General features: G+C 35.4%; 1 protein-coding gene across 1 annotated transcript; it reads right to left on the minus strand.

Moving 5' to 3' along the window:
* Positions 1-1,529: 1,529 nt before the first annotated feature.
* Positions 1,530-17,038, minus strand: LOC142621000 (uncharacterized). Its single transcript, XM_075794322.1, has 7 exons — positions 16,603-17,038; positions 15,983-16,111; positions 14,684-14,884; positions 3,655-3,751; positions 2,580-2,683; positions 2,191-2,242; positions 1,530-2,017 (listed from the first exon to the last, which is right to left on the minus strand). Exons 1-7 carry the CDS (start codon positions 16,827-16,829, stop codon positions 1,799-1,801), a joined length of 1,029 nt encoding a protein of 342 aa, XP_075650437.1. The 5' UTR covers positions 16,830-17,038; the 3' UTR covers positions 1,530-1,798.
* Positions 17,039-27,325: the final 10,287 nt, after the last annotated feature.

Consider the following 27,325-nt stretch of genomic DNA (forward strand, 5'->3'; position numbering starts at 1 on the left):
TACTACAAATATATATATATATATATATATATATATATATATATATATATATATATTAAATGTTTTAAAAAGCTTAATTTTATCTAGAGTGAATTGTTTTACATATTGCAAGTCTTAAGCTTCCAAAATTACATTAATCACTAAAATTTTTTGTTAATGATAAAAACCATTGTTATTAATACCGTTTCGGACCCCGTTTCGGTTTGTCCAGTGGAATGGAATATTTCGGTACCGGCCGATTTCGGCGTACCGTTTTAAGGTGTTTCGGGTTCCTAAAAATTAAATTATATATATTCTTGTAAAACATAAAATTGTCAATTCTAATAAATAAATAACTAAATTTCAAATAATACAAATCATTTAGTCTTAACTCTTAAGTCTTAAACATCAATATAACATCTATTTAACATCACACAATAAGAAGATTTACAAGACAATAACTAAACATCAAATAATACAAAACATTTAGTCTTAACTTTTATGTCTTAAACCTCAATACAACATCAAACAATAAGAAGATTTATAACAAGTCATTACTCATTACATAAGCACATAATAATTAATAACTAATAAGCCAACAAAATTTATAACATAATATTAGCCATAAAATTTTTTTTTTTTTTTTTTTTTTTTTTTTTTTTTTTCCATAGGCCAAATCATGTACCGGCCGGAATTCACATCTCGGCCGGAATTGGCCGGAATGGACCGGAATGGCCGGAATGGACCGGAATGGCCCGAAATCTGGCCCGAGGTGGAACGTTGGGTATTCCGGTACCGGTTTGCATACCGGAACGAAAAATTCCGGCCGTTCCGGCCGGAACGGAACGGAATCAATAACAATGATAAAAACCAAATACCTTTGCATTAGACCCCTCTACTTGAACGAAACTCGATCTTCAGTTTGTCTAGAAAATGAAAAGATACTTCGCATATTTCAATAATTTAAAATAGTTAAACGTCTCATTATAGACAATACATGAAGTAGTAATGATGCGAAGAGATTATGACTTCGGCTTTATTGTGCAATCCATATAACATTGTAGAGTCATAAACATCAATACCATCCACAGAAAACAGAATTCAATCTACGACAATAGCAAGACGCTTTACCAAATTAACTTGGACCTGTTAGAGCATACCATGAATATAATTTGCCCAAATCTAACTGTAACATCGCTCTCTGCATGACTTTGGATTCAGAATGGGCCTTGCAGTATCTTCAGTAATAAATCCTGTGAACTGCAAAAATTGCAGACAAATGCATCGCAGTGGTCCACCAAAGAGATCAGAGATCACTTTTTTCTTAAGTTTGCCAGTCTCCTCATTGCCACAAGCATAAATAGATTTTTGATTCACATCCCACAAAAATATAAGAATCTAATAATGCATGCAGATACATGGTTCTTACATTATCTATGTTCTAGTTGATCCCAAGAACTCCCTGAACACTACTTTTAACATATTTATGATCTTCTAGCTCAATGCAATGGCAAATCATAGCGAGTGAAACATTTTCATTTGTAACATAATTCTACCAAGAACAATCTACTTCATTTTTTTTTTCCCCAAAAAAAGGAACACAGTGTAATTCAATTTCCTTAATTACAAAAAGAAGTCATAAGTTCCCTGCCAAATTAAAGCCTCGCATTTTCACATGAATCAGCAAATTTCATGGTCTCAAACAAAAGAACTTCCTTAAGTCATGAACTTTTCATTTTCTACCCACACACAAGAAGCATAAACTGTATCAAACCATTTGACTAGGAGCATATCCAACAATGACAAAGGACTTGCAATTTCAGCTCCGGACAAATGCCACAGTGGCAACACGTGATCCCACAGATCCACCGAACATGAATGTTGGATATGAACGAATGTGACTCAGGTACCGAAAGGGAGGATCTCTGCCAGCTTCTTCATCCTTCTCATGTTCCTGGGACATACCAACTCTTCTTTCATTGAAACTTTCCACTTCTTGCACCAATTCATCTTTTGTACTATTACACGATGTGATCACCTAAGAAATTACCATAATTATCAATAAAAAGACAGAGAACGTCCAGTGGAGTAAGAAAATATTGAAAACATAAAGCCACAAACTGATACAATACTACAATTAAGTAATAGAAGCTTCAAGGGCACAATTCCAGTAACAAATATTAGCTATAGTGAAGAACTGTAGAGGCTTACTAATATTCCGCCAGATGCCACCAATCTTGAAACTGAATCCCAGTACATCATCCTGGAAATCAGAAAACATCAAGTCCATAATTTCTCAGTCCCACTGGTAGGTGATCAAACGGTTCACTAAAAAGAACTAGAACACCTAAAAGGATGGTAACTTTGTTAATCTTGTTAATTATAAATAGACATTGTAAATAATTCAAATACAAACACTAGAATTCATAACGTAGTAATCACCTTTATGATTCAGTGCTATCTTTCTAACTTAGTCTTCTTAAATTTTTTTTTTTGGTGTGTGTGAGGGTGGGGGGTTGTTGTTTGATGTGAACATATACAAATTTACTTTTGAACGGCTAAAATTGTAGCACAGCAGGAAGCATGAGTCTATACATTACCTTTTGACAGGGCCATCAGGATGCAACCCAATGGCGTCTAAAGTCCCTTTGTCCGTGACGAGTTGAAACTGTCTTTCTAACTTTGTCTCAAGAATATCATCAACCTTACATATAGAGTGACACTGTTAAACCTGTCTTAAATAATGACAAAAGAATTAAGTGTAAAAGCATCAAGGACAAAGAGTTTAATTTGTTATATACACTTGTATAAACAAAATGAAAGCCTTTCGGGTTTGCAATAATAAACTGATGTATGTGGATATATAACATTTGAACTGTGATAAAAAAAAAATCTTATAAACACAGGACATGAAAAAGATCCAGTTTGAAATACATCTGCCATTAGTGTCTTAGGGTTCTAGAAAATAATATCACTTAAATTGTGCTATCAATCAAAGCTTAAATAGAATTGAACCAGTATCCTAACTAGAGCATTTAGATTTTGTTGATGCCAAAGCATGCCAAGAAAGTAAATGTTCATTGTATTAGTATTTCATAAAATTGCAAATGAAAGGATTCCATATGTTGAATTTGTAAAATAGCATTCCTTTTTTCTTTTTCTTTTTCTTTTTCTTTTTCTTCTTTTTTTTTTTCAGTATAGAGAATTTTATTCAACAAAAAGCAATCGCAGCATACCATAATCTCAGGGATCATAACTTATGTATACTTTTTTTTGATAGGTAGGATTAACTTATGTAGACAGTCTACAATGACAACAAAATTCTTATTGTAGCAACAAAAAGGAAAATATAAGCTTCAAAGCGCCAAATAACTTCCAATTCATTATTCTGTTTTATCATTGTCTACAATCCACAAGTTTAGCAAGAAGAACCACCATTCTACCTACTTTGTACATTTCCAGGTTGAAGAGAATCATAACATATAAAAGATTTTAGTGAAAAGAAATTATTAATCTTTTGTGCCCACAGCTGGGGCTTAGCAGGAGGATTATAAATTCAAAATATTGGGTACAAAACATACCATTGCATTAACAACTAACAATTAGAATTAGTGAAAATTCCATGCAGGATTGTAAATGATCAGAACTTCAAAATATTTCAAAGTTCAGTCCTACCAAAAAATTAATATTGGCAAATCCATCACGATCAGCAAGGCTTCGAGCAAGCTGAACTGCCCCTTCACTATAATCAGTTCCAGTTAAATGAGAGAACCTGAACCCAAAATACACCATGAGTACGTTCATTTTAGTGTAGTAAGCTAATATTGAAATTCTAAATAAAAATTTACACAATAAATCTTTTTTTTTTGGATAGATAACGTCAAGATATTATTACTAAAAGTGCCAAAGTGAGTACATTGGGGATGTACTCGGTTTGGCACATGCCTTGGAAGCAAAGCCCGCAGATGGCATTGTTACAGAGATATCCTTATTGAGGTTAAATCTATCAATTAAAAAGTTACATTTAACATACACCAAAATCTATTAACTTGAGCTTATCACTTCTATCTAAATTTTCCACCTTTTCAAGTATTTATTCTTCTACTCATGTAAATCACAAAAATTATTTTTTTGGATAAGTAATAGAATTCATTAAAACTCAAAAAGTGTATACAGTACTAAGGAAAAACAGCAAAGAAAAAGGATACAAGCCGGAAGATTATTGGCAACTACGTAAAGGAACTCCATCAAAGAATATGTCGAGAGGGTATATGACTTTGAACCTATTATAAAGGGTCTTCAGGAAAAGGAACTTAAGAATATGCAAAGTTAACTCCTTTCCCTCAAACATGTTCAATCCAGGCCTTTCTCATTAGGATATTGGAATACAAAATATCAAACATTGAATTTACCAATTCCAATTCCCAATCATTGAAAGCTCTAGCAAAATTGACATTCTAAAAGCGTGTGCTCTTTTCATTTTGAGGCTCCAAACAAGAGTTAATATAGGCATCTTCATCATCTGCAAATGAGTACAAACCAGGGAGCATTCAAAGATTGGTTCCCACTCCACTTATCATGCCAAAATCTTACACTGTTACCATCCCCTACTTGAAGGTGGACATGATCTACAAAATCTATCCCAACTCAATACTCCAGGGAAATTACACTTTACCACCCTAAACTATACCCTAGATTACACTTTGCACCCTAAATTATTCAATTGCACGTTTTGCACCCTAAACTATAACCTTTGTTACACTTTGCACCCCAAAGTTAGTTTTACTGTTAAGTTAAATGGAAATTTATAACACGACTTGCATGTGATTTTTACTTAGGTGGCACATAGTTTAAAGACAAAAACACCCTTTTTCCAATCAATTAAAAACAAAAGCTCTCTCTCACGTGCTAGCATCTTCTCCTCCCCAAATCAAATTCTGTCTAACCCTAAATCCCCAATAGTTCTCACACGTGCCCAGCAGCAGCTCTTCCCCTCTCTCTCTCTGCCAACAGCTCTTCTCTTCTTTTGAAATTATTCAATTGCTCCTCTAAAACATGATGGTCATCATCTTGACGTATTTTTGTTTGTTTTGAATACAGATAATTATAATAAAATCTGAGAGATAATTAATGCAAACACATACAACCAACATCTGGAAAAAAAAAAAAAAAAAAAAAAAGTCCGGGCCTACCATATGAGATATATGTACGGCTTTCTTTAGAGATGGGTCAAAGCATACGTATAACACAGTAAAAATCTATAATAATCAATATTAAAATAAAAATTTGAATGGATTCAATATTGACATACTTTTTTAAAAGCTCATATTAGTCTTGTCTACCTTATATTATTCCCCAAACTATATCTGGACTTCATGTTTTAAATAGTTTTCTCTTTTTCCATTTTTTTGCAGCTTAGTATTATTTTACTTAGTGGAGCAACTGAACAATGAGAGAAAGGAGAGGAGTTGATGCATGAGAGCTGTTGGGAATTTAGATAGATATTGATTTGGGGAGGAGGAGATGCTACGCACATGAGAGAGATTTTGTTTTTAATTGATTGGAAAGAGGGTGTTTTTGTCTTTAAACTATGTGTCACTTAAGCAAAAATCATGTGCAAGTCATGTGTTACAAATTTCCATCTAACTTAACAATAAAACTAACTTTGGGGTGCAAAGTGTAACAAAGGTCATAGTTTAGGGTGCAAAACGTGCAATCGAATAGTTTAGGGTGCAAAGTGTAATCTAGGGTATAGTTTAGGGTGGGAAAGTGTAATTTCTCCCAATACTCCTCCATAAACTACAACCATAAGTACTACACAACCACTATGTTGACCAACAACCCCATTCCTCCCCATACTTCAAGGCAGTAACTCATCTCCACAAATGAGTGTCTTCCTCTGCAGACCTCCATAACCATTTGCCTAAGATAGATGGTTGAAAGTGCTCAACTGGCTAACCTTAGATCACGTTGTATTGGAGAACACAAGTATTCCAATCTACTGGATGGAATTTGAAATCATCACCAAACCATTCCCACAAAAAATCTTGCTACAATCTTTCTAATTTATTAGCTGCATCTAAAGGTATGGAGAATAGAGAGAAATAATAAGTAAGAAGAGTAGCAATATACCTTTTAGAACAGTTTCATGGACTGGGTTGCAGTATTAGGCTTTCATTCTTTTCTTTTTCCAGTCCATGGTCTCATGAACTTTTGTACATTATACTCTTGATTTGTACTTTGTTCCTGATGTTTATTTCTTGTATTCTCAGGTGACACCCTTCTTCTTTTTCTAATATATTTCTTATTACTTATATAAAGAAAACAATATACTTCTTAGAATAATCAGCCTACTTCCCTTGGACATAAAGTTTCTAACCCTTAACCTGTGGTTCATCTTCTCAAGAATGAGGTTCCAAATAGTTCCATCCTTGAAATATGAACCCAAAGGCATATCAAAATAAGTCATTGTTAAGCTCTGAATATTTCAACACAAATCTTAACCCAGGTCTTTTTTTATAAGTAACTTCAGCCATAGTTCTGTTTTTTTTTTTTTAGGTAAAAAAAAAAAAATTAAAAGAAAAAGAAAAAGAAAAAAGAATATCTTCCTTTTTTGAAAGCACAGAGAAACATATGTGATATACAGGAAATGTTCAACATTTGCTTTGCAGAAAATAATAAGATTGTCAAATGTCAACAAACAGAAGATAAGAAATTAAGAAGATATTGCTAGTCATTGCTGACTTGAAAGCCTGAGACATAAGCTCCCCCCACATCCCTCACCATCATTCTACTCAAAATCTCCATAAAAAGGATAAAAATCAATTGGGAAATGGGATCATCTAGCTTCAACCCTCTTGAACTATGGAAAAGGAAAATGCATTGTGGATATGCATGTCTAAATCCAATACTTTTAATTTCTTCAAAAACTCATTCTGCGAAATAAATAGATCAAACATTTGCAATTCACACGGCTGTAAAATTTCTCAATATCCAACATACAAATCACTGTCATACTTGGCTTTTCAAATTACTATCCAAGCACTCATTAGTTACTAAGTACTGAATTTAAGATTTGCCTCCCTAAGAATAACAATTCAAGCCTCAAAAATTAATGTGCCAGACACTTCCAACCAGACTAATAGGCATGAATTTTTTATTTTTTTATTTTATATTTTTATCATCATTATTCTTTAGGAATTAATGCAATAAAAGGAGGCCCTGAAATCACTTATATTCTTATCTTTCTTTTTGTTAAGACTAAGATTTTATTATCATGAAAAGAAATGGAGACACCCTAGTATGAGTACTAGCAAAGCATTGAGATTAATGAAAAGTACAACAATCAAGAAAATCTAACAAATTAGAGAAGGAATAACCACTCATTGTAGCCATCCATACTTCACCACCATCATAGATCACTCCATGCCTTCAAATGTCCGATAATTCATTTCCTTCCAAATGATCCACGTGACACACAGAGGGATACTTTCCAAATGTCTCCATTACAGTATCTAGCCAACCACCCCTTCCAACAAGCCAACAGATCAACCTCTCTTAGGCTTAACCCAAAGCACCCCAAATAAACAAAGAGCTAAAGCCCAAAGCTCTCTAGTCATAGAGCAATGTAGCAGCAGGTGATCAACGGACTCCCCATCTTGTTTACACATGCAACACCAACCCACTATGATAATACCTCATGTTCAAAAATTTTCAATTGTAAGGATCTTCCCTAAAGCAACAGACCACAACAAAAAAAAAAAAAAAAAAAAAAAAAAAAAAAAAACCCTACTTTGAGAGGGGCTTTTACCTTTCAAATACTCTTCCAAGGAAAAATAATTGCACCCCCAACATGCAACACTTTGTAGAAGGCTTTGACTTCAAAGAGCTTACTTTTTGTTCGCATCTAGCAGATAGTGCCTTCTTCATTCCTTCTAATCTTATAGGAAGAAATTAGGGCTAAAAATCTTCCATCAATCCTTGCTCCCAATCATGAAGGGCTCTATAAAAAATGACATCCCACTGAATCTGATTTGCACTCCAGCGTATTAAATCTGCTACTGCAACATCTTTCCTCTGAGCAAGAATATATAAACTAGGAAACAGCTCCTTAAGAATCTTTTCCCCATACCATCTATAGTCCCAATCAAATGCCTAATCGAAGGTAGGTAGCAGGAGTTTTGTTTTGGCTCCCAAGTGAGAATGATAAATATGCAATGCACCATCCTTGCTGCTACATACGTTGACCGCATGCTCTCATCTTTTGAAAGAAAGATGTACAGTGGCCGTCTTCTAGTCAATCTTCGGAGCTGAGCTAGGCGCTGGCTACAGGATGACCGACCGATACTTTCTTCTTTTTTTGATATGCCACTCTGCTGACCATATCCAACCTCATACTTAATAAAACCAGAAATCTGATTCCAGTCCCTTCGAATATGCATCACAAGGCAAACTCCATGAGAACCAGCAGCAGACTTATTCCAGCCAATCTACTCAATACCATACTTTGTAGCTACAACTCATCTCCAAAGTGAATCCTTTCTCCGTTATCATTTTTCTTAGGAATTAAAGCAATAAAGGAGGTGTTTAGACATTTTTCAAACTTCCTATGCTCATGGAACTCCTTAAATAAAGCCATAATGTCTCTCTCCACCACATTCTGAGAACACCATCATGAATCCATATGATCCTGGGGCTCTTTCCCTATCAACTCCTCATCTAAATAAACCCTATTAGCCACTTCAATTGAATACAAATGGAGCCCATCCACCCCTGGCCTCCACTGAACTAGTTCACTATAGAAATTCTAATAGAATTGCACATTTTTATTTTCTTTCACCTTCCTCTTCATACAACACCCTAAATGATTCACTCTTCTATGAGAATTTGCCAAACTATGCCAAAAATCTGGTATGTTTCCTTCTTCCTTTAGACAAACAACCCCTAATTTTTGTCGCCATGCAATCTCTTTTTAAAGCAGCAAGTCTGTCCACCTCATATTCCATCTCATCCCTATGGTCTTTTTCCTCAACAAACAGACCAACGCTTCCCTCCTTTCATCCAAGCCCAGTATTTCATTTAACAATCTTTTTTTATTTACTCTTAATGTGGTGTCTTTAAAGGGAAAGAAACGCCTTTGAGGTGATAAAGCTAGACCTGATCAAGCTGAAGTTCTGATTTTTGAAGACCCTATATGAGCGTACTTCGACTTCTAATATTTGTTCTACTGTGGATTGCCTAGAGTTCCTAGATACATTTAGCATTCACTAATTTTTATTGTATTCTTACTTCTTTTTTGTTTGGGCATTTCCTTGTATATTTCCCGTGTACTAGGAGTTTGCCCCTTCTTGTGCTTTTTAATTGAATTTTTATAATATCATTTTTTTAATTACTCCAACACCTCCAAATTCATATTTGTTCCAAGTTTTAAGATCTTCTATAAAAAGGCTTTAATTTACCAGCCAATATACGATTAGATGTGTCATAAAAATTGTAACCATTCCAACAACTCTGCACCTTCTCCACAAAACCTTCCATCTTCAACCACACAGTTTCAAGTTTAAAAACCCTTTATCTGTCAATAATCCATCAAACCTCTAGCACAATTGGGCTATGATCAGACACAGGCCTTGCTAAATCATGTTTGGTAGTGCTCCTCCTGATTTGGTGACGCTAATATACAATGAACACAGGACAGAGGGCAGTTCACCATTATTTGACTATGTATATGCCCCGCTAGCAAGGAGACATGAAAGCATTTGATTTTGGTTATTTCCTCATTTATTGAAGTATCAAGTGTCTCTAAGAATGAGTAGTAAGACAAAAAAATTTAAATAAAAAGGTGAATTATATCTTTAGGGATCAAGGGTGATTGTATAAGACAGTCATATGATGGGAGCCCAAGCCCCTTTTCAAAAAATTTTATGAAAATTGAATTAAATAAAAGAAAATTAATTCACGTGGGTTTGGGTTAATTGCACTTTCCAACTTAAAACTACAAGAACATTTACAATGTTCCCTCTCAAATTCAAAATAATTTGTATTGCTCTACCTAGCATTTAAATTAACCTTAAAAATGACATTGTGGCCATGTCCATGACAAGTCACTGAATTTGCAATAAAAAACCCTCTCCCTCCCTCCCTCCCTCTCTCAAGTAGAAGCAAGAAGTAACATTTTTACACAACTTTCTCCTAAACAAATCCTCTGTGACATCAAATTCCTAATCCTTAAAATATCTTGCAACCAAAGCATTCCAAGATGAAACATTTTATATAGTTATTAACAAACAACTTATGAGCATCACTTAAATTGCATTTCATTTACATATCAATCAACGAAGCCCAAGCATACAGAGAAAATCTAAACCAATTCCTAAATCTTGTCAAGGAACACCTTTTCCCCATCTGGCTACTTGAAAAGTCTCCGCCAGACTTAGCACAAAGGAGAAATAAAGTTATTACTTATTACCCTTAAGGCCTAATAGTGCACGCAAAACTAAATCCAGATGACCAAATAGTCCACAACCCGGTAACCTTCATCCCTGATCACTACAAGAACTTTGATTAGATCCTCATCAATGCCACAAGGCACAGGCAAAAAGTGATAGGACCCCAAGATATCCACACTTACTAAGTGTTCCTAAGTGGTGACTGTAGGGCCATAAATGGATAAATATTATGGTTAAAGCTTTGTTAAGAGATGGAGTATTGGACTGTGTCTTTTGGGTAGAGTCACTAGTAAGGTTGGTTTCGGAGAAAAGAAGTAGTGAGGGGAAACAAGAAGTGAGGGGAAGGTTGGTTTCAAAACCAACAAGTAGTGAGGAGAAAAGTGCTTGTGTCAATAGCAAAAATGGCCATTTCAAGCTCAAAAGGTTTGGAGAGATAATTGGTAGGTAAATGAGTAATTTTACTATAGCTACATTCACATGCCTCCTTTTTTATGTCCATTTAAACAATTAAACTCCAGATGACCAAATAGTCCACAACCCGGGTAACCTTCATCCCTGATCACTACAAGAACTTTGATTAGATCCTCATCAATGCCGCAAGGCACAGGCAAAAAGTGATAGGACCCCAAGATGTCCACACTTACTAAGTGTTCCTAAGTGGTGACTGTAGGGCCATAAATGGATAAATATTATGGTTAAAGCTTTGTTAAGAGATGGAGTATTGGACTGTGTCTTTTGGGTAGAGTCACTAGTAAGGTTGGTTTCGGAGAAAAGAAGTAGTGAGGGGAAACAAGTAGTGAGGGGAAGGTTGGTTTCAAAACCAACAAGTAGTGAGGAGAAAAGTGCTTGTGTCAATAGCAAAAATGGCCATTTCAAGCTCAAAAGGCTTGGAGAGATAATTGGTAGGTAAATGAGTAATTTTACTATAGCTACATTCACATGCCTCCTTTTTTATGTCCATTTAAACAATTAAACTACAGAGGAGATATTGCAAATCATTTTAAAATTAGGGAGCTGATTGTATTTATAATTTAAGGAGAACACTGCAAATGTTCCAATAGAAGATTATTGATATCCATTATAGCACAACTTTTTGAGTTAATAGCTCTCACATGGATCAAACACGAAATGCCGTGTGTTTAGTGAGTGTGCATGTATTTTTGACAATTCAAATCAATGCCCACTTGCTGGGATAAATTCTGCAACAAGAAAATTTTTATGAAGTCCTAATGTTTGTTGATGCTCAAATGTAAATATGTAGATTTTCTTAATTGGAACACGATTTAACCCAATGCATATATAGCTAACTTCTTTTTATGAAAGGTAAATTATTATATAGAATGGAGTTTTTTTTTTTTTAAGTAATAAAAAATATATAAATCAGAAAAAGAAGTATACTGGTATTAAACAATCAATTACAAAAATTGCATAAATCTAATAAATAAAAAATAGAAACTAAAGAAAGATTCCTCAAGGCTGACAGCCAGTCCAATAATGTTCAGAAAAAGAACAACTTGAGAGCAGGCATAGAACTTTCAGTATCTTCAAAACTTCCGCTATTCCTTTCCCTTCAGATGCACCACATCAAGCAATGGGGGATAAATATCCAAATATGACCAATCTGATGACGACCAAACCAACCTTGCCAGCAAGCTAAAAGCTCAACAACAGATTTTGGCATTACCCAATAAACTCCAAACAAACCCAAAATCATGGACCATAAGTCTGAAGCAATAGGGCAATGTAGCAAAAGGTAATCAACAGATTCACCATTACATTTGCACATATAACACCAGTTTGTAAACATTACCTTTTTCTTTCTTAAATTGTCAATTGTCAAAATTTTACCTTAAGCTACAGTCCATACAAAGAAGGCTACTCTAGGAGGGGCTTTTGATCTCCATATGAAAGGATGATCACTGGTGATCAGAAGTCGATAATAAACACCAACCTTGAAGCCTTTTTCTTGTCTGGTTTCCAGCACATTTTACCCTCCCCAATCCCCTTAATTACCATACCATAAATGGTATCCATGAAGGTCGTCAAGGACTCCAAATCCAAATCTTGTATGTCGGGTGGCGCCATGCCTTACTCAGGGTGGTCACTTGACCACCCTGACCTGATTTTATTTTATTTTTTATATATACACCTTAAAAATTGAATTTTAAATTAATATGGGTTGATGACCACCCTAGAAAACAAACTTGACCACCCTAAAAAAGCCTTGAATACCCTAAATAAAAATTTGACCTCTCCAAAATTTTGGTCCATTGAAGGTTGAACCAAAAAAATTGTAAAAAATGCTATGTCACAACTTTTTCACATTATTGTTACGTGTAGACAAGAAAGTAATTTCAGTGGTAGGATTTAATTAAAACCAATAACTTGTCATTTAAACTTCGCTGTGAAAGTGTTACTAAAATGTTGTGGACGTAACACTCATCAAAAATTGCCCAAACAAACAAATTATCCTAAAAGCCCAATTAAATGTTTAATTTTGATTTTTTAAATTGTATTTTCTAAAGGCATATTTTAAAATCACTATTTTTTTAAAATACACATTTTCAAATAGCTAGTCTATATATTAATGTTTGCTTTAATCTTTAGTTGAGTTTGTCAGATTTATGTGATACATTTTGTACATATGCATATGCACTAAAATAATGCTTAGATACGATATTGAACAATATAATGGTTGAATGCCTAAGTTGAATATGTTGAACAAATTTATAATTTATCCTCTAATCTTTTACTAGCACTATGGACAAATTCTTATAAACAGATCACTTATATTACAAGATTCATCTTCTAAGCAAATTCGTATTTACTTGAATAATTTTCTTTTAGATCTTAGGCTATAAGAAAATGTCTCATCTTTTCATATTAATGATCAAGATGAAATAAAAATTGTAAATTTACAAAGAGGCTTTTCTCAACCTTTTGACCATAACTTCCCTAAAAATGAAATTGGTGGAGTATTGCATTGATTTAATCCTGAACTTTATGTATTTGCACTTCTTCTTTTTCTGGGAAGTCAATATATTTAAGCTTTATTTTATTAAATTTTGTTTAATTTAAGACTTTTAATGACTAACCTGAAAAAAATTCCTAGAGCCACCACTGCTTGTATGGCCCGTACAAAATGTAGATCCCAATGAAGAACCCCATTAGTGAACTGCATTAAATTTGCCACACTTGCCTCCTTAGTATGGCAAATTCTAAATAACTCGAGGTAACATACAGCAAGAGAACTCTCCCCGCTCAATCGGTCTTGCCAAAATTTCACCTGTGTTCCATCCACAACTTCATATTGAATGTGGCATGACAAAAAAGGCTAACCCTATCCATTACTTCTCCACAAACTAACTCCATAAGGACCAAGAACTGGGCTAGTACAACACCCCCCCCCCCCCCACCTCTTCCATTGATTACCACAATTTACTTCTATCACTCTTCTCCATAGAGCATCCCTCTCAAGACCATAATGCCACAACCATTTCCCTAATAAAGCTTTATTAAAAAATCTCAATCTTCTAATACCCAAACCACCTAAAGAAAGTGGAGCGCAAACATTCACCCATTTAACTAGATGGAATTTAGTCTCTTCCCCCAAACCACCTGAAGAGATCTATTTTAGTGTTGAATTCTTAAAGGTCCTACATCACATATTGGTGCAGACAATAGATATAGGCCCCAAATCACACATGTATATGGATGTTGATGCAAGAAGGCAGCCTACCCAACAACTTTATGGATGGATGATGGATGCCTGCTTCAATTGAGCTAGATTGATTTAGTAGAACTTATTTTATTTAAGAATTTAATTTTATTTACTTTTATGTGAAATTGTTTAAGAGTATTGTTATGCTTGGCTTGATTAGAAAAAATTCTGTTGGAATTTCTTCAACTGGCTTGGTATTCCAGGCAACCTTAGGTGTTGATTCCTATCTTGTCCTTTTCTTCTTCTTTTTTTAAATTCTAAAATTCTTTTGAGAATTTAATGCTGCATGACGTGTGTCCACGTATAGATACCAAATTCCTCAAATATAAGCTAACACATATTTTAGACCATCATTTGTAAAGACCTGCTATGTGTCTAGGATTTTCCAATTCTAGATATGGTTCTCCAAGGATTTTCATATAGCAATTTGCACAGCACCTGTACCATGCTTCCTTAAAAAGGATTGGAACAGAATTAGTGTTCTATATTTTCTAAGCATAAATTACCAGAAAAGCATTGGAAATTTCAAGCATACCCCTGCTTAGCAAGTTCTTGAAGAAGCAAACCATTGCCTGTCCCAATATCAAGAACACTCCATGTAGACAGATATTTATCACCCTGATCAACCAGCTGAGACTTGGTATCATCAACATGATTCGGTAATTGACCATGAGAAATGTCAATACACAAACCTTTGGTCCAAGAAGCAACTAATTCCATGACATCAGCTCCAAACCTATAGAAACAGAGGCAAACAAACAAAGAGATGAATTCCAGTGAATGTGATATCCTCTCAGTCTTCCATTGTTTTTTTTTCCCCCACCAAAGAGAAATCTACCTAAATCAACAACCTAATAATAAATTAATGAAGGTCAAATAGACCAATAATTTATAAGAAAACAGCGAAAGATAGGAATATACATAAGAACATTTTATTACAGCACCATCCCCGTCATTTAGCAGATCCAAACATCTTTTCTTGATGAAATTAAAATGTAACAATCCCAGACATACCGACCTTAGTTACCTTAAAGGCCCAAGAGTAATTTAAGCTAATTCAAAAAAATCTATCTCATTAGAAAGTGCATTAAATCATTTTAGAGTTCTTCTCACTAAATTTCAGCAATTCCTTTAGCATAGACCTAAGGTGAAACCTCAAGAATATATCACAGAGAAGATACTGAAGAAGCCATCAGCCACAGTATGTGAAGCAATGCTTCTAACCCAGAAGTTTGTATTTAATGCATGAACCTCTACTTTTACTGATTGAAGTGTATCCAGTGTGTTTCAATTTTTAACTCACACTCAAGGTGTACCTCTTAAGCAATCTTTCAAAATGTGTAAAATTCGCTTCACACGAATTGGATGCATTAACCATTTTGTAATTATTCCTGTCAATTTAGAACGAAATTAAAATTTAACCATAAAACATGACTATCCTGCTCCTAACTCGCACACTTTTGACCATTTGTAACATGGCTGGATCATGCTCAAAGAAGTTTCCATATGGTCTCTTTTCCTTTAGGATTCTACATTCCTAGGAGGTAACCCACAACCTCACCATTTACCCCATTCTTTATAGAGGGAGGAAGTGCCATTAGATCTAAAGCTCATTGGCATGTCAAATAAATATAAAAGATAAATATCGTGCAAAATAGCAATAATGTAAAAACCCAATTAAGAAAGTTCATGGTTTCATTTTTGAAAAAAAAAAAAAAAGTAATGGAAGTATTGTAATTGACTCTCTAAGTCTCTAATCTATTGCTATTCCCACAAGTCACAACAAACATTGGATAATAACAGAAGAATTTTATATATCCAAATAAAAACTTACCAAACTTCACCGGCATGGCCATGTTCGCGAAAATTTGTCAACTCATCAGCATAAGCAGAGTCCCAATAACTCTGAAGCCCTAGCATCGATTGCGCTGCTTCTTCAGCCTCTACTTCCTCCTTGTCAGAACTGCATAGATACAAAACACATCATTTGAAAACCAATTTGCACGCACTATCAACCAATAATGAACAAGCTTCAACATTTCATCTCTGGTAATATTTCAAACAAATCACCTACTCCTAAAACCTCCTAACGCTATACATTTCAAAGTAAATCAGCAACTCCATTTAGCTATAGAAAATTTACATCTAATGCATAATAGTCTTTGAATTAACAAAGATGAATTTGACAGAGCCAACCAAAATTTCAAATCTCAACGCGTATTACTCTTACTCTTACACCTTGTTCTTTTAAAATATTCAGAAAACCTCATCGATTAATTCTAGAAGCTTCATATCACAATCACACATCCAAAATCATAAACAGTTTCAGAACTTCGCTAACCAAAAAAAAAAACAGAAACCAAGCATTGGAATTCGTAATTCCGCGATAGACATTTTAAAAAAAAAAATCTCGGGAAACAAACAGAACGTTAAATAGAAAAAGAGATGGGAGACCTGTAATCGGAGGAAGGGGCGGGGGGGAAGTTGGCGGCGGAGAGGGCGTCGGCGGCGTCGGTCTGGCGCTGGTCATCGTCGAGAGTGCTGCCGTACTCGCTCTTGATGGACCATGAGTCGGCGGCGACGGAGCGCTCGTCGTCGGAGATGAGATCGGAGACCACCGCGCCTCGGCTTTGCTGAGACGAGAGCTCTGGGTCCTCCGGAGCCAATCGGATACCAGCCATTTCTACTATTTCTCGTTTTTCAATACAAGGAAAGAGAGAGAGATTGGGAAATGAAACGTCAGTGATATTGGGATTTGGGAGTGATGAGATGAGACTCTCTTACTTTCAAATTGTTTTAAGGTTACAACACTGGACTAGTAGTCTATTCTTCTATTTGAACTTTCCGGTTCGGATCTTCCATTTGGATCCACTCTACCACACAGAACAATACCACCCTATACTCTATACTCTATACTCTATACTCTACTCTATACACTGTACACTTCGGTACATATCACATCGCTGTCACGTGATCCGCATCCTTCCTCTCACCTCGAAGAAATCTTTTTTTTTTTTAAAAGGAGAACTTCAAAGGATTAATGTTGCAATAAGCGATATTTGAAAGAGGAGAAATTCAATAAGGATGGAGTGTAAATCTTTTGGTTTATATCAACCAATGAGAACATGTCGTATCAGCCTTCTATTAAAGATTTATTGTAAAATCAATATATCTTAATACACCTAATAACATTTATAAAAAAAAAAAATTATATTGCACGTTTTTCTGTTTCTAAAAAAGGTCTTTAAAATCTCATCTCCTGCCTCAGTTTCTCTACCTCTCACCACAAACCTCAACAAACATCTATTTTTCTGCCACATTTCCTTGCCGGGCCTCCGTTCTCCGCCTCATCAATTCGCCGGAGCTGCTATTGAAACCTTGAGAATGGAATATATGACTTCAAGGTCTAGTTTGCTATATTTTGTTGTGGGTTTTACTAGGTTTGATGGTTTGGGTTTGCACAGTAACAGAATTTTGTTTTTTGTTCCACAATTAACATAGAGACATAGAATACTGTCTTTAATTGATAGTCGCCGAAATCTTGTTTGTCTTTTGTTCCATATTTTGAAATATTGATAGTTGTTGTTAACATAAGATCTTTTATCCATTAATTGTTAGAGCAAGTGAATTAATTTTATTTTCTTGTCCATTAAGGGTCTCTGCCAATCTAATTGTTGGGCTTGACGGTATTGGTAGTTTTGTAATTGAACAAATCTTGAATGTCTCTTCAATTGTTCATATGAATGCTGAAACAATTAGATTTCAGATTTTTTGTTTTTTTTTTACAGGAAATGATGAGATTTGGGTATAAGTTTGTTCTAAAATTAAAGACGCTGATAAAAATGGGAGTTAGATGTTATTAAATGCGGTAGTATGTATTTCTCATTAAGTAAAAGACTAACGTGACAATTTATTATTGGATGTGTAAAATAAGGGTTTTACATCTCGTCCTTACCAAATTCGGACTCTATTTGGAAAGTAAAAAAAAATTCCTCCAGGTTTACTTGGGAGAAATTTCCTCCTATTCTAATTAAAATAAATTAAGGACTTTTAATCATACAAAAATTCTAATCTCATTAGAATGTAGACAAGTCTTAAACAATTTAGGACTAAAAGTTCTATTTAACTAATATCTTTGATCTCATTAAGTCTTTTAATTAGACAATGATTAATAAATGTCTTTAACTTTTAAGGACCATAAAAATTAATCACTTTATATAAAACCATGTGTAATCTCATCACACATAACATTGCCTTTTATCAAAGTTTTAACACTTAATAAAAAAGCAAGTGAAAATTCAAAATTCAGTACCTTCAATTGGTCAAACCTTCTTCTCAATCGATCGAAAAAGTGAAGAAATTCATCACCAAGCCACTGCCCCGTTCGATCAATTCTCGATTCCTGCTCAATTGATCGAAAAAAACATTCGATCAATCGAAAGGAATTCTCGATCGATCGAGACAATGAAGAATTTCATCACAGAGTTTCTACCTGAATCGATCGGTTCTCGATTCCTCTTCGATCAATTGAATGTCGATCGAAAGGAATTCTCGATCAATCGAAACTCGCAAAACTGAATTTTTCTCAGAATTTTCTAGTAACCGTTTTTGACATCTTCATAGTTCTTCCATCAAAAACACCTTTTGATTTTATCAACTAAGATTTATAGATCAAACATTAGGGTTTTCAATATCAAGATTAAGAACCTTAGTAATACTAGAAGCCTTGAAAACATAATCCTAATCTCATTAGGAATAAATTTCATTAAAGGATTTTAACCAGTAACCAAAATACTTTAATTCTAGCATTAACATTCTGCTTGATCATCTATATCCGTGTGTGTGTGTGTGTGTGTGTGTGTGTGTGTGTGTGTGTGTGTGTGTGTGTGTGTATAAGGCCATGAATCCTATATATTATCAATCCGAATGAAATTAGGCCTTGAATCCTATTTAAAATCAATCAAAGGTTATCAATTTGGATAACATATAAAGCACTTCAATCCTGATAACATACGGATTCCACGAATATAAAAGCATGAAACGGCACCATTGATAACAAAAATTATGTAGAAAAAACTACTGCAAAATTTTGAAAACACCAAGAAAACGGTTTTTCTTTAATTCTAAAACTCAATCACATATACAAGCATGATATTGAAGACCGCTCTGATACCAATTGTTGGAAAAACTGGTTTTGCATCTCAAACAAAACACACAGCAAAAGCAACAAACACAGATCTACTTCATTAATAAGAGATAACATGTAACCTTGAATTCTAGAACAAAGAATAGAAAGCGTATCTTGGTGCAGTGAAATTCAAAACCAAATATTAGAAATACTTAGGAACACTTTTAATTTTCACTCAAATTCCACTTGCTACCCAAGAAGTGTGGTCTCTCAATCAGTTTACACGTATGTATTCAAGGGAGAATAAGAGAGTGACTTACACTCACATACAAACCATTTCATGAATTACCATTCATTCATCACAAAATTCTATATGTTTCTCTCCTTATATATAACTGATTATCCAATTGGGCTAGCCTTTTGGGCCATTCCAATTGAGTTTTAATATGTGGCTTGGAGTAGGACCAAAATGGAACAAATAAGACTTTAGCTCGAATGAGCCTTGGGCTTTGTAGACATTCGATTTTGCACCCATGATCTAATCAAGGAAGACAACTAGAGTGACCATCCATGTACCCTAAAAATCATGATTGCATTACATTCATTGCATATCATAAGAATGATCTTGAGATTCTAACGGTCACGATGGTATGTCCGGTTTCTAAATTGGACTGTCGGATCGAAAGATATCACATGATTAAGTTCGCACTGTCTGCATGCATTGTGTCTAGGTAAAGTCTACCACGCATGATTAATTTAAATTATTTCTGATTGGTTAAACAATTAAAATGAATTAAATAATTTTATGATTGGTTCATAATTAGTATTTAAAATAGGATTTCTTGCATAGGAATAAAAGAGATAATTGGATAACAATAAAATTGTGGATAATTTGAACTTTATCAAGATTTATTTTAGAGTATTTATCTACAAGATAATTGTTGCTAAAAAGACCGGAATTATCCAGAAAAGAATTCAAAAAATTGGAATCCGAATTGGAAACATGTCTAAGTGCATGGCCCAACGCAGGAAAACCCTAAAAAGGGAGTCCAAAAGGCACTTAAACACAAAAGTGTGATCAACACTCAAGAGTGACATTCGGTACTTTTGGAGTGCCAGACTTTTTAAGCAGAAGGATGCGTCCCGATTCACTTTGGCCCAACTTCCTTCAAGTGACGATAGGACACATCCTTTTCGACTTTTTCACAGAAGGATGCGTCCCAATTCTCATTTTATACATCATTGCTTATTTTTTAAGCATCCTAGCCTCTATAAATAGGGACTGGATTTCAAAATTCAGCACACTCTTTTATGCTCTCCAGGGGGACACGTTTTTACATTCTCAAATTACTCATATTTCTGACTCCTCTTTCTGATATTCTCTCTCTTAAAGCTAGGGTTTTTAGGTTTCAAAGATAATTGCATAAGTTTCTTTGAACCCCTGAAATATCCTCTTAAGAAGAAGAGTGCTCCATGCAAGAGGTTGTTTTCTTATTACCCTTTTCTTTTCTGTATGCTTCTCTTATTATGATGATGTTTGTTTGTTTATATTTTTAGTTAAGTTGTTTTAAAGTATTCATATCATGAGTTGTTGATTTATTTTGTCAAAACATGTTCTTAATTCTTTTTTTCAAAAATCTGCATGTTATCAATTTATTTTCTCAAAATTAAAATGGATCTACATCTTCATTAGGTATAGATCTAAATTTTTCTTAAAATTAAATTTGATCTACATCTTCATTAGATGTAGATTTGAATTATTCTTAAAACAAAAACGGATCTGCATCTTCATTAGATGCAAATCTGATTTGTTCTTAACATAGTAGATTTTGGAAATAAAAAGACCATGAATGGTTGATTTGTTGTGTTTGTTTTTTTTATATATATGTAGCATGATTTTTTTTCATAAATGAATTCTCTTCTTAAGAAAGCTCTTTCATGTTTTTTGAATGTATAAAAAAAATTGATTTGAATTTTTAAACATATAAATTTGATTTCTTTTCATTATCACAAAACAGATCTGGATTTTTGCAAATCAAAAACCTTTTTTTAAGTTTTCAAAAAAAGATCTGATTTTCCTAAACCCAAAATCAATTTTTTTTTAATCACAAAAACGGATTTGAATTTTTTTACAAAGAAGGGGATGCATTCATAAATAAGTTTGTGCGATTTAATTTTGTTCATGTGTTCAACATATCATTCATGTCATGCATAAAAATGGTACATTGGTTGCCTAACACTTTCCCATTCCGTAACCTAACCTCCGAACTTAGTTCTTTTGGATAGGTAGATCTAGGCTTTATCTTTATTTTATTTTTTTTGGTAGATTGCAACTAGGACAAAAAGACATGTCATTATTTGGTAGTTTGTAACTAGGACCCAAGGCCATGTAATTCTCAATTTTTCAAACATGTACTTTTCTATTCAATCAAAGAAACAAAGCAATTCCGTTATGTATTTTTTTATTTAGTTTTTCTTATTTTTTGTATATAAAAAATAAGTGGCGACTCCACACCACTTACCCAAAAAGAGAGGTGTCTTGAAAAAGCACCTAAATCTCTTTTTTGAGAGCACCCAATTTGCCCGGTCTCTCACAGTGGCAACTCCACTGGGGATGTCAAGGGCTAAGCTTCGTGTTAGACTTAAGTGACCAAATGTGTACCCTTTGCATGATATTGTTATTTGTTTGTTTGTTTGTTTATATTTGTTCTATTTGTTGAGATGTTGTATGATATTTTGTTGTGTGTATTGTTTGTTATAAGCTTTCCCTAACTATCATAGTGTATGATAGGCCAAAAACCTATTGACCCCTTGTGATGGATTAATTGATTAATTAACCAATTTAACATACAAACGCGTGGTAACACAAACAAATCACCAATAAACTAAAGTGTAGCGGAAAATAAATTGACACGGTGGTTTGTTTACGAATGGGGAAAGCCTCCAAGGCAAAAACCTCACCAGGTGATTTTAAGGTCACCACTCTCGAGAATCCACTATTACCATAACAAGCGGTTACAAGTAAAGGAATCACAGTACCTTATACCAACCTACAATTAAACCCTTACCCCAATACCCAATTGGACTTGTTTTGTAGTGACAATCTCTCATTTTGATACACGGCTCCTAATACGTAACTAACCAATTGCGCGGATCCTAGTACGTGACTTCAATCACCAACTTGAGAAAGATGTTAGCTACAAAGTTCTTCAGTTCATCCTCACAATGAAGAACAAGAAGATGCTTGGTTACAAAACCGTATAGTGCACAAACACAGCAGCTTCTTTACAAAAGAGATGAACTAGGGCAAACTTTATCTCCGGTCACAAATAGCTTTTGCAACTTGCGCTTTCTATGTTGTGTCACCAGATACGGCCTTTAAAATAATCATTTTATATGTCTAGGGTTGTGAGAAAAGAAGGCTCAAAGACATATCCACGGATTGGAATCAAAACAGATCTGAAATTCTATTTTTCTTAAACCTCGACAGATAGAGGTGTCGAGAAGCTGTCTAGTAGCTATCGAGCCCCGGGACTGGAACAGCTTCTTAAGCTCGATAGATGCTAGCTGTCGAGCTTTAATGACAGACACTTCTTCAGCTTGTTTCTTGGACAGACTTGGATGTCTTTAACACTTGATCTTGAAACCTTGTTTCTTGAAGTATTAAAAATATCCTAGATCTATCCGAATACAAGTAAAGTGTGTTTTGTCAAAGGATTGGCCAATTACATAAAAGAATGATATCCTGTTCTTAACAAGTGAATCACATATGTCCTAACCGTGTGTGCCATCAAAACAACAATGTATGCACCCCTTTTCAACATGTGGTGGTAGTAACCATGGATCACCGATCTTCATTAGATTCAGGTACCTAGTGGTGAACTCACCAACTCATAACCTAAGGTCACTGGATCATTTCCTATTGACTGTAAAGGACAAACCATGCCATTTGCAGTGTATGTTATGTGTGTTTGTTTTAAGTTGATTGATTGATGTGGATGGAGTCTTAGCTTTAATTAACCAAACCAAGCCTATCATTAAGGGAGAGTTTGGTCAAGATCTGAAGGAAGGCTACAAAGAGAACCTAAGCCCGACACTCAAGCTAGTAGCTCCAATTCCAAGCCCGTCACTCCCATTACGACACTGAAGCTCATAAGCACAGAAGAAACTCCGCTGCTGCAACACAACAATCTCATCTTCAACGTACAAGACTTAAGCCACAAGAAGTCTAAACCTTCATACACCATGGTAGAAGAGGGAGAACATTCAAACACCAAGGAGCCTATGAACACTCAAGAGCTACTCAACACCATGGTAGCTAGTCAAATCCAACTAAGAGAAGACATGAATCGTATAGTGCAATACTTTTAGAATCTAAAAGGTAATCAAGAGGAGAATAAGGATGATCATGATCCACTAACCATGGAAAATTAGAAGAAAATCAACGAGAGAATGAACAAAATGGAGGAGATGATTAGAAGAGCCTGTAAAATGAAAGATCTCATGGACTACGATTCCCTATCACTTTTCCCTGATGTGAGACTGCCTCCCAAGTTCAAGATGCCAACCTTGGACAAATTTGATGGGACCGGTTGCCCGAAATCCCATCTGAAGATGTATATGAGGGCTATGCAGCCCCTAGGAGCAACTGAAGAAATACTTGCTCAGATGTTCCAAAACACTCTAATCGGAGCTGCTCCTAGGTGGTTCCTCAACCTAGATGATGCAATAGCAAGAAGTTAGGAAGATATTGCCGAGAGTTTCACAAACAATACAGATACAATATAGAAGTGGACATAACAACGAGAGACCTCGAGACCACAAAGCAAGAGTCGAAAGAATCCTTCTCTACCTTCATTACCAAATGGAGAGCCAAGGCAGCACAAATGATGAATAGGCCAAGTGAGGAGGAACAGTTAGCTATGGTTGTAAAGAATTTATTACCTGTGTATCATAAGTACTTGTTTGCACAATACTTTCCTAATTTTAAAGAGTTGATTGTTGTTGGAACCCAAATTGAGCATGCAATAAATAATAGCGCTATAAAGAATGATGACCCACCGAAGTTTCAAAGGAATGTAGGATCTAATTCTAAGGCTGCAGAGATTTCTAATATTCATAAAAATGATCATTATCAACTGATTGCACCCATTGCACCTGTGCAAGTACCACAAAGACTTAGACCTATGACAGAGTTTCATGAGTTGTACATACCTATAAAGCAAGTGTTTAACAAACTAAAAGCAAAAGGGTTACTAAAACCCTTAAACCCAAAACCAATTCAAACCCCTTGCCCTCAAACTTTGATGTGAATAAGAGATGTGCTTACCACCAAGGCCCTGGCTATGACACTGACCGTTGTTTTAGCCTTTGTCATGTAATACAGGACCTAATAGACAACAAGATGATTGCCCCGCCTACAAGGCCTAGCATCACCAATAATCTCTTACCCAATCATAATTTTGGGAGAGGACTAAGGATTAATTGCCTAATGACCGAAGAGGAAAGTAAGGAAGACCCATCTGAACTGATCTATGATTTACCTGAACGTTTTATGATGACATGGGAAAAATTAATAGATAGGACATCTACCATCACCACAGGATATGACATATGGAGTGAGGGAGTACCAGAAACCAAAAAACTACTCAACATTCACAAATGGGGGGAGACACTTCAAACCCCAATCAAACAACCCAACACCCACAAATGGGGGGAGATACTTCAAACCCCAATCAAACAACACAACACCCACAAATGGGTGGAGACACTTGAAACCCCAAGTAAACAACCAAACACCCACAAATGGGGGGAGACATTCCGAACCCCAATTCAGTAACCCAACATCCACAAATGGGGGGAGACACTTCAAACCCTTATATTTGGAGACCGATAACCCGGTAGAAGCCTTGAACAAATCCACCCAACAAACACCTGCCAAGGAAGATGAGGTCCTTAACTAACTACAAAAGACACAAGCCAACATATCCTTATAAGGTTTACTCATGGCCTCATACAAACACCGTCAAAACCTAGTAGACCTTCTCAACCAAATCCAAGTCACTACAACCACAACCTCCTAAGATCGGAATGCTATGATAGGGTCCATAAATAGGGAACTCACTATATCCTATTTTGATAATGATCTAACCAAGAAGGGGAAGCACCACAACGACCCATTGCATATCATTGTAGATGCCAAGGGAAAGAGGATACCGATGGTGTTGGTAGATGATGGAAGTGCATTAAACATTTGTCCTTTAAAGACTGCAAGTTGTTTGGGTCTAAGTGTTGAAGACTTTGTGCCTTCTGATCAGCATGTGAGGGCATATGACAACAGTAGAAGAAAGATCTTGGAAACCATAACATTGGAACTTACCATAGGACCAATGGTTAAGAAAGTGGAGTTTCAAGTCCTTAACATAGTCTCATGCTTCAATATGCTCCTTGGACGACCATGGATCCATGACACAGAGGCTATACCTTCATCTCTATACCAAAAGGTTCAGTTTCCACATGAAAGAGCTATTGTGACCATATATGATGATACTTTGACAGTGCCTAAGCCTATTTATGGTATTGACTCTGAAAAAGAGCCATTGACCTTAGATGGCTTTGAGATTAAGAAGCTTGGTTTTGAAAGAAGAGAAGAGGAAGTGGAGAAGGTCCCAATGGACTTTGCTCCCTACAACAACATTAATGTAGTAGCAATGATGAGAAGAATGAACTACCTTCCGGGGATGAACTTAGGGAGAACTATGAAAAAGCCTATTGTTCAAGTCCTGACGATTCCTATTGCCACACCACCTTTTGGGCTAGGCTATAAGCCCATTGATGATGACTTGTTAGAGATGGAATTGAGAAAGATGGCTCGAGCCAAAGCTAAAGCAAAAGGACTTCCTTGTCCTCCGGAGCCCCTGAAGCCCTATACTCCTACACTGAATGGAAAGTTTGTCAAAGTTGGGGAAAGCCAACTTTATTGGGGATTCCCTGAACAGAGATTTGATCCTGTGATAAAGATATTGATGCCTGGGTTTGAATCATTACTTGAGTGCAACAACAAGGTTCTAGAACCGAAGAAAGAAGACACCACTTGGGTTCCAACTGATTGGGCTGATTACATGGACCCTGATGCTATGACTACACTCCTTAGAGATGCCATTTGTAATATCAAAGGTATAGAGTATTGGGAGGCTAGTCAGCATGCATTGAAGAGCCCGTATGAACTAAGAGCCCATAATAAAGATGAAGAAGGGGGAGAAACCCCAAGTGATGATAATGAAGGAAGTGATGACGAAAGTAATAATAATAGTGACAGCAGCGACGATAATGGTAGTCATGATGATGATAACAGCAACAGCGACAGCGAGAGCAACAAAAATGAAGATTATGATAGCCAATACAATGGCAAAGACTAGGGTGAACTCCCTAGTGATAAAAAAAGACGAAGATGCAAATCTTTTCTATGAAGAATTTGATGATGATGTAGACTATTATGATCAAGATATTGAAGATGATGCTAAAGCTAATAGGTGGAGCGATAATGATAGTGACCAATACAAGCTGGTGAATGTGTTAGAGAATGCAAGAGAGGAGAAGCAACAAGCCAATAATATGTACCATGAGGAATATCCCTATGAGCACCTTTCAAATTGGAGCTGTATCATTGATGTTAGTTTAAGATCTGGTCCTTAATATGACAAGCATGGTAGAGAGATGCCAGAATTCGGGACATATTACAACTCAGAACTTGACTCACCTATCCTACAAGCCAAATAAGAAGATGATATAGATGCTAGGTTGGCCGCTCTAGACCAAAAACTGATGGTCCATAGCCTCAAAATCATGACAGTTGAGAATGCTAGAGATGACGACAAGAAGATGGAGGAGAGTGAACCAAAACATTTCCATCAACACACTTACTTAGGCAATAAAGGGAAGCATGATTTGTTTAATGAGTGAATGGATAGTATAGAGTGTCTGGATGCTGTTGTGACTGATAAGCCTACAGACATGGAGATTGATGAAGAAGCCACAAATTATATGGAT

This window comes from Castanea sativa, chromosome 1 (genome assembly GCF_040712315.1).
Source record: "Castanea sativa cultivar Marrone di Chiusa Pesio chromosome 1, ASM4071231v1".
Classification (NCBI taxonomy): Eukaryota; Viridiplantae; Streptophyta; class Magnoliopsida; order Fagales; family Fagaceae; genus Castanea; species Castanea sativa.